Here is a 9,154-nt window from a genome sequence, read left to right on the forward strand (position 1 = left end):
ACCGTCATGATATTCCATTCAGCTCATCTCCAGTTTTCCAGAGAGTTGTGAGTTCAGTTCCCTTGCATAGATTATGACCAAGAAGTTTTCCATCATGACTTTATAAAATTGTCTAACAATATGATAGGCCTTCTTAAACATTTCCATTTTGTTATGCTTTAAAATTATTATTTCAAAATAATTTTGGTGGTACAAATGGGCTACTGCAAGCATTATCCGGTAAAGGCCCTTTTCAGAGAAAATCAAGTTTTTAAACCTTTTTACCTGTCCATAAAGTGTTTTCTTTATATGATACACGACATATCATGAGCGAAATAAGTCAACGCCATGGCTGAGAATTTCCACCTGGGAACTGCGACATAGCCTATGACCAATGTCTCAAAATCAACGAATCTGACAGCCTGGGTCATTTGCATATTCATAGCTCCGCGAGTGGCCTACTACATAAGGCAAAGGTCGTCGTAGACATATTTTAATGCAATGAAGGGACGCTAAACATGAAAACTTCTAAATTTGTAATTTTGAGGAAAAGCAGCGTTTTTAGGGGTTTAATGAAGCTAATGCCTAGTGAGATTCACTGGAGTATGGGCCACTTCATTGGCCAACCAATGTTTGTTTATTTTACGCCCACTGACCTTAAAACTAAACTAAAACAACACAATGGAAAGATAGGCCTAGGCTATTGTCAAATACTATAATCAAACGTTAGTTTAGGCTTATTTGTTTAAAATATCTATAGGATTGACATTTTTGTTAGTTGAAAGGGTAATGTAGCCTACTAGCCTACTATAATTGTGAAAAAACAAAGAGAAAACTTGCCGATGACGTGCTTACGGGAGTGGTTGCCTTATGTCAAACTAAAGATCAGGCTTAAAATGATTTTGTGTCTCATAATTTAATATGACATAAGAGTAAGCTATGGTATGCTTTTAGGGTCTTCTTTGCCTTATCGGTGCCTGCAATACCTCATTCGTACACCATACAAACTCAGCCCCCTTAGCTGATCATCAGTCAAGCACAGGAGTGTACAGGGTGGAGCCTTTCCGACATTGTTGAGGCGCTGTCCAAACTACAGCGAAAAGACAAAACCGATTGAAACTGTTTTGATCGGAAACGTGTGATAAAAACAAAGGTGAGTACCGTCTTCATTTTCAACGCTGCCCTTTACCCCATTCCATTGACGGAGAAACTTTGACAACACGTTTCTGCGGCAGGTAGGGTTGGTTTTCCCCAGACTCCAATGGAAATGCTACATCGTATCGTAAAACAGTTACATTAACTAGCGCTGTTTAAGTCCTTTGATAGCTTAGGCTACTTTTCTTGTGCCTAGTGTTAAAACGATGAATTTTTCACAGCGTAGGCCTAAAAGTATTTCTACAGACGTCAACGATACAGTTAAATGGGATCCACCTCATTCTATTACTTCACCGTAAATCATGCTGGAAAAGAATTCACTTCCTTTGTCTCGCGGCTACATATAATCAACTCACCTTGCGGATTGCAGGGTGGTTGGTTGGCTACCTTTTTGAGTTGATTTTGAAATGAATGATCAGGGTATTGCTGTTATTGCAATGGAATATTGTACCAACATGACAGCCAAGCATCAAGCATGCTATCCGATTATAGGATCGGAATAAGCGAATCCAGACCATCCTGATTGGAGACCTATTATAGCCTAATCATGACAACAGCTACAACATGGTTATTGATCTTGCAGTCGCATTGACTGTGGTTAGTGAGAGGAACCGTTTGACTCTCTCTTTATTCTTCCAGGTAGCCTATATCTTTGGTAATTGTTTGGTGTGGGAAGGCCTGTCTGGTTTTTGTGAAGTTTCAGTGGGGACAGGACAGGTGGTTAGTCAATGAAGAACAGTACCTATGGTATCCAATTCCAGCAGTCATCAATGTTTTCCAAGATATGTTTTAACATGGCATGCTTTCATCTCAGTTTTTGCCTGTGTGAGTTGCCAATGTGCCACAGCTCATTTTCTTCACAATCTTGACCTGACTGTGACTTTGTAAACACGAGTTTAATGAAGCATTCACACAGTAAAGCTTTGTTTGTTTTGAATTGACAGACAAACAGCAGAGGAGGAGCATTTGACTAACAGTTAGGTGAGAGGCCTAAACTGAGGCCAGATGGGTCAGACACTTAAAAACAGGTGAAAGGAGTTTTAGAGAGGCCATTGACACTCACCACTAGCCTACAGCCAAGAAAGCCTTGGGTGAATCTATCAGCTCTCTTGTATAGTTTATCATTCTGCCTACAATGTTGTATGCATGTGAATCAACCTGTTACTCGTGTCCATGCAATTACATTTGCTACATTATTAACATGACTGAAAACAAATGTAACAGTTTTTAATAGACATTAATTATTTATGTAGGCTACTCTATTCCAGGGCCATTTTGTGGGTGTTAAAAGGCCTTACAGTTGAATCCAAGTAAATTCCTCAGATACTTCTCTGTTTTAACGGCCCTTTTTTCTAGGAATTCAGGCTCTTGCCCTGGGTTATTTAGTACTACAGAAAATGTGGCTAAATGTTCTATATTTCAGTTGGGTTTAGCACCACTAAATTAAATGAATGAAGGGATGTTACACAACTACCAAACCACATGAGTGTGAGATGTGTGCATGTAGTCTTGAAGCTGAGGCCTAAGTGATGAAAGGACAGCATCCAGGGTCAGAGATTTAGGATGTTTGTAGGACGCAGATCAACTTCCTGTCAAGTGTCTGATTCACTGAATTGTCAGACATGAAGCCTCATCAAGGTAAAATACCCAGACATAGGAACTTGGTGAGTAGGCTCACAGTAACACAGCAAAGCAGACTGAGCTATTAAGTGTCCGACGTTCAAAAGAACTCTTCTTAATGGTTGTTGCCACTCCTGGGTGCTTTGAGCATGACTCAGGTTATTGGCAGAGAAACATGGATCCAAGTTATCTATTTCCACCTGGCAAAGAAAACTGACACACTCAAATTTAGTAATGTCTAAACCATGCCTGGGATTTTTGTCAATTCTCAAATTATGTGGTTACATTTTTTATTAGTTGTTAATACCTTTTTCTGTTTATTAGGGAGTTAGAGTTGTGTCTCTAAATTAACCTCTGCAATTTCATGTGTCTCTTTTCCCCCTTCCCTTCAGCATGGGGGCTTATGATGAGAAGAAAGAAACATGTGGGACAATCTGTCTAAAATACCTGCTCTTCACCTTCAATTTCCTTTTTTGGGTGAGTGTGGTCACCTTATTGTTCAGTGGAGTTTCTGAGCCCTCTGGATTCTATCTACCTTAAGGGCACGTTTTATTATGATTTGTTTTAGCTGAATGTGCATCTGTATATGTGCCAGTACACAGAAGACTTTGTTGCACAAGATTCATGACACGAAATAAGGAAAAATATGATGACATGTAGTAATTCTCTCGCTTGAAGAAAAACAGCTTCATGTGTTTTCTTGGACAACATGTGGTGATTTTAGTTATTCTAATAAGCTTTTATTTTGTTGTTAATAATTGTGATGTCTCTTTGATAAATCATGTTGCACAAAATAAATACTTGATTTGAGTGTGTTATAGCTCTAGTGTATGGGCGATAACGATCTGATTTGTTGTGCACTACCAGCTGGCCGGAGGTGCCGTCATGGCAGTAGGGATATGGACAGTGGCAGAGAAGAGTGAATACATCAGCCTGCTGTCCTCCAGGATCTATGCCGTGTCTGCCTACATTCTCATTGTAGCAGGAGTCATTGTCATGATCACAGGCGTGCTGGGATGCTGTGCGACCTTCAAGGAACAGAAAGGGCTTCTCAGGATGGTGAGAGACTGAGAGACACGCACACACACACACACACACACAAACACATCTCATTCAGCACATATACCTGGTGATGACCGAGTTTCTGATTACCTTACCATAACCATATTGTAAGCCCACTCAAGAGTGTTTCAGAGCAGACAGTTGTGAAAGTACTTTTAGCAGCATGATTGTAGAGAGCCTAGCAGCTTTACACATCTATGATGCTCCTTCTTGACAGAGAGAGAGAGAGAGAGAGAGAGAGAGAAATAAACAGGCACAGTCAATGCCATTCCTTTAGCACTGGATTGTAAAATGATATTCATGTTACTAAATTACAGTTCTTTTAAAACTATACCATAAATATACCCAAAATAAACCATAGAGATAAAAATAAATAAATAAAAATCATTTTTATGAAAAGATGAAAAATAATTACAAACATAAACCAACCAACCATTCAGCAACCATTTGAAAACACAACCTAAATCCTCTTTCAAAACAGCAAAGACTCCTTGTCTGTTAGTGGTGTACCTGGAATGCATGTGGTCACACGTGTGACTGGAGCCGATATCTTGTAGATCATGTTCCTCGGAGCTAAAAGAATGGACTTGTCTGTGAAAGAATGCCAAGAGAAGTGGCAGTCTAATTGGAAGACACCTCGGTGGTTGTGGAGAGAGTGAGAAATCCAATACAGCCCACCCATCAAAAATATTCACAAGCCCCTTCAAGAGAGTGAATTGTAAATGAAGAGTTAAAAGATGAGACTATTCATGAATGGACTAGAATGGCGAGGATCTAAGTAATGATGCTTTAAGGGATCAATCCATAGGAGTTTTCTTTCCTGTTCTAGTTATAAGTCATGAATTTATATTACAGTTGAGGGCTTCAGATTTGTAATAGTTGTTTCTGTCTTTGCTGCTGCCTAAAGTGTATTTTGAGGAAGGATTTGTGAGCTAGAGTTTTGTTCACTAATCTTATCAGTCAACCGTAGTATTATGTCTGATTGTTTGAACTGAAGTAGGCACAGCGAATGGAGGTCATAGAGGCAGGGGCATGTCCATGCCTGTAGTGGTATGCGTCAGCAGAGGGAGTAAAGACTGCCATTTCTATGCAGCTCAAACAGGTGTTGCAGTCTCTGAAAGTCCCCCACTCAGCTGTGTTTTATACAGGCTGGCCAGAGGCACTGTAATCCCATTAGAGGGGCTGAGTCAGCTTCATTTCTACCGTACCGAATCTCTGTGTGTGTGTGAGCAACTGGCCAGGCTTTCATCAGATCTGACTCACACTGAAGGAAGATTGGCTTTTGATAAATAATGAAGTCTTACATGGAGTCAAAGAATGGTTGCTGTGCATTGTGTTACTGAAACACAAAGATAGATAGTGTTGAACCAAAGACTGGACATCTTGTGTTTCTTCATTTAACTTTTAGAATGAAGAATGTGTACACAGATAACCAACTGAAGTGATAAGCAAAGAATTTTGAGCGTTGTTCTAACATGGTAATTCTCTCTTTGGTTTTCTTCCCAACTTAGTATTTTGTTTTGCTGCTGTTCATTTTCCTGCTGGAAGTTCTTGCTGGAGTGTTGGCCTACATCTACTACCAACAGGTACGTATGCATGCTTCGTTTACTAGATTGAGTGAGAAATCATTGTTCATTTTGTGCCAGCATTGTGACTCATTTCCCCATGGCACATCCTCAGAAATACCCACCATCTGAGAGGAGGGTACTCATCATGTGTAGAGCAAAAATCACACAGTAATCCATATGTCCTCCTGCCCCAACTGCACTCAGTCTACAGTGGTGAAAATGTTATTCCAATTTCAGTTTCAGCTTCCAGTTTCCACTCAAATGTTCACAATTCACATTAAAAAGTTGGATGGAAACCCAGCTCTTGGTAAATCATCTGCATGTTTGGATTCTTGATTGGCTAAACACGCTTTATTTAGCTAATTAAGAGCAGTGATTTCGATCAGGTGTACTTAGAGCAAAGGGGTTGAGAGGGTCGCATGAGCAGGATTGAGAACCATGATATACTGACATGGTATACTTCTGATGACCGAGACCTTGTGATGTTCTAGCACCCCCTGCTGTACAAACCCTGAAGTGCATTGCATCCTTGTAACGCTACAGTTCAACTGGTTTGTTGTGCATTTGACCACTAACAGTTCAGGGAAATGTACTTGACACATGATGTCATGGCCACCTGCTTTTCACGGAAATTTCCAGTAGTTTCAGTGTAGCATACCCATTGGTTGTACATGTCGTAAGGACGATAATGTGTAATATTGTTTTTTGCTTGGTGCCCCGACTTCCATGAATGATGTCTAAGTTCTTTTTTTTTGTTAACCGTTGTATTTACTTAGCAGACGTAATGCAAAGGATGTTCTGTTGTGATAGCGTAGTGATGGCCAAGGTGATTTGCTCTAAAATGTAGGTGAGAACAATTATACAAGTTAACTGGTGCAGACCTCAAGGAAGCAGACCTCAAGGAAATGAGAGTGATTCAGACTACTGTATGCAATGTTCAACAGAGCCTTGTCAAATTTAGGACTACAGTTTCACTTGCAATGTGACTGGGCCTAGCCTTCTCAGAGGTGATAAACTCTGCCATCCTCTACCAACCAATCCTCCATCTTCATCCTCAAAATGTTTAGGTGAGTATGTGTGTATAGGTATTCGAATGTAACCTTTTTTTTATTCCACAGTTGAATGCAGAGCTAAAGGACAACTTGAGAGAGACCATGGTACAGAAATACCAACAGCCAAACCAGGACCACATCACTAAGGCTGTGGACAAACTGCAGCAAGAGGTAAGAGAGAGAGAGGAGAATTAGGACAACTTTTGAAAACTCTGTTAGCACCACCGGAAACATGACATTGGCAAAACTGAATAAATGGCATGGTGGAAGCCAAGTAAAAGTATTGTATCTGTTGTATGAACTCACCCTGTTTGGGGATTCCAGTTGTTAGAGAATTTCTTGTACTCTCTGCGTGATGGTTTAGGACTTAGGAAAATACGCCAGTACGAAGTTTGTTGTAACAAGAGAGCTTTACTTGGTAAATTGTGGCACAAATATACAGCAATGGTTAACATATTTTGGAGTCAACCAATCGCCGGAGAACCTAGGATTCTGATGAGTCCTCAGAAAAAAACAGCTCAGGTGGTCATGGGATCTATGACATGGTTTATCTGTTGTTCTCAGAAATAGACATTAATGTCACATATATTGTGTGAAACCTCTGCACCTCTGTTTCTCAGGGACTAGCTGACCATGTTATCTCCCTAGAGACCTACAATGTCTCATAGGCCACATTCTCTCCTGTACTGGGCAACTAGAAATTTCTGATGCAGTGACCTGACCTTTCCAGGCCTGCTTTTCCACTCAGGGACTTTGGTTTCTGCAAGACATTTAAAGATTGTACCTATTCTTCCTAATAAACCTAAACTGAACTGAAATTATCTTACGCAGTTCAAATGCTGTGGCAGCAACAGTTCCTCTGACTGGAGTGACAGTGTGTGGATCCGCTCTAGCGAGGCCCGTGGTCGATTGGTGCCTGACAGTTGCTGCAAAACCCCGACTGAAGACTGTGGTCATAGAGACCACCCCTCAAATATCTACAAGGTTGAGGTAAGCACAAAGACCACACAATGCAGAGCTGCTTTGAAACTGAGGAAGCCCCAACATGAATTTGGATGAATTTAGGGCGCGGGGGAAGTTTGGCTTCCCCTCGGCAGCAGGAATCACAATTTACCATTTTAAAACTTTCACCAGTCACAGTCATATAATGTGCACAAATTGATATATAATGCCGTGAAACGTTTCATCAAGTATTTCACATGTGTATTGTAACAGAGATTTCCACATCTCAAATAATGTCATTTTGAGGAAGCCTGGCTATACAGTTGTTACATCAGTTTCCTGCTGAAAGACTGCATGACATGCCGTACCATCTGTATTCTTTGTCTGAAGGGTGGCTGTATAACCAAGCTGGAGAACTTTATTCTGGATCACCTCAAGATCATAGGTGCTGTCGGAATTGGCATTGCATGTGTACAAGTAAGTGTTCAAGGCCCCTCTGTGTACGCAAGGAACTGATTTCTGATTTTCTTCTCTGCCTATATTTCTGTGGTAGTCAGTTCCCAAAAAGACTACATCTTTCAAAGGATAAAAAGTTGTGATTACAAAGACTGCTGATAAGTATTTGCTTATCCTTATTCAGTGATTTGACGCTATGTCTCTTGTAATTGAGTATCTTCCCAACAATTATAACCGTAATATAGAAGCTCTAGTGTTACACATCGGTTCATCTTTTGCGTTTGTGTATGTGCATTTCTCACACTGATTTTCTTCTCTCTGTGACAGATCATCGGTATGATATTTACATGCTGTCTGTACCGAAGTCTGAAGGCAGAGCCATACTGAGGTCGGCGTATGCAATATTTTACTGAGCAGGATTTCAAATAAAAAAAATCTTAGCATTTTATTGACTACTATGCCTTAGAGTTGGAGTTGAGGTAGAAGAATATTAACATGATGTTGTTATGATTGCCATTGTCATGGCGATGCATGTCCTGTTCGAGCTCATAAAGATCTACTCAATATTAGGAGCTAAAAGCACTGCAGTTTACCATTTCATGTCATCCTAGATATAAATGCAAACTGAATATACTACTTAGAAGTACTCTAACTCGTTAATGTACTGTTTATGTTGTGATGGGGTACAGGTATTTGTTAGTTAATGTTGTCAAATCACAAAAAATGTGCTGCTCAAAAACAGCATGCCTTCACTTAGATGGATCTAAACTGAACTGCCTTAAATCACGAGCTCCCTTAAATCCTGACACTATCCACACTATGCAAGCTTTTCGATACTGAATTTAATCCTTTTATTATTGGTGTTATTGCACTCATTTTCTGTTTCTTTCAGTCAAAATGGAGCTTTTGTATATTCAGAAATGAATTGAAGTGCCAACTCTATTGTATTCTCACACTTTTTTAATGTCTTCAAGGGATACCATCAAACCAAAGTTTTAAAAATGATTAAGCCTTTATCTGCCATTCTGGTCAATGTCAGCCATTTTATCTGTCCTCACTGTATATTTTGATTGTGTGTATCATTTTATGTTAGTAGATTTTTTTTTATCAGAAATGAAGTTTAGTGTTGATTATTATCTCAGAGTGCTGATGTATTTATCAAATTATATGACCTAACATTAAACTTTCATATAAGGCTCATTCTGAATCACATTCTTCTCCAGTCTTTTTATGTGCATAATGTATGGAACCAAAATAAATGTATTCTTTTCTTTTTAATTTAACTACGCAAATTATGCAAAAGAGTGTGTTTATATAACA

General features: G+C 39.6%; 1 protein-coding gene across 1 annotated transcript; it reads left to right on the top strand.

Moving 5' to 3' along the window:
- The first annotated feature begins 1,037 nt into the window (after positions 1-1,037).
- Positions 1,038-8,928, top strand: LOC308369342 (CD151 antigen-like). Its single transcript, XM_080843748.1, has 8 exons — positions 1,038-1,132; positions 3,147-3,231; positions 3,622-3,813; positions 5,328-5,402; positions 6,503-6,607; positions 7,268-7,426; positions 7,769-7,855; positions 8,162-8,928. Exons 2-8 carry the CDS (start codon positions 3,148-3,150, stop codon positions 8,219-8,221), a joined length of 762 nt encoding a protein of 253 aa, XP_080699874.1. The 5' UTR covers positions 1,038-1,132; position 3,147; the 3' UTR covers positions 8,222-8,928.
- Positions 8,929-9,154: the final 226 nt, after the last annotated feature.

This window comes from Sprattus sprattus (assembly GCF_963457725.1).
Source record: "Sprattus sprattus genome assembly, chromosome: 8".
In the NCBI taxonomy this organism is placed as follows: Eukaryota; Metazoa; Chordata; class Actinopteri; order Clupeiformes; family Clupeidae; genus Sprattus; species Sprattus sprattus.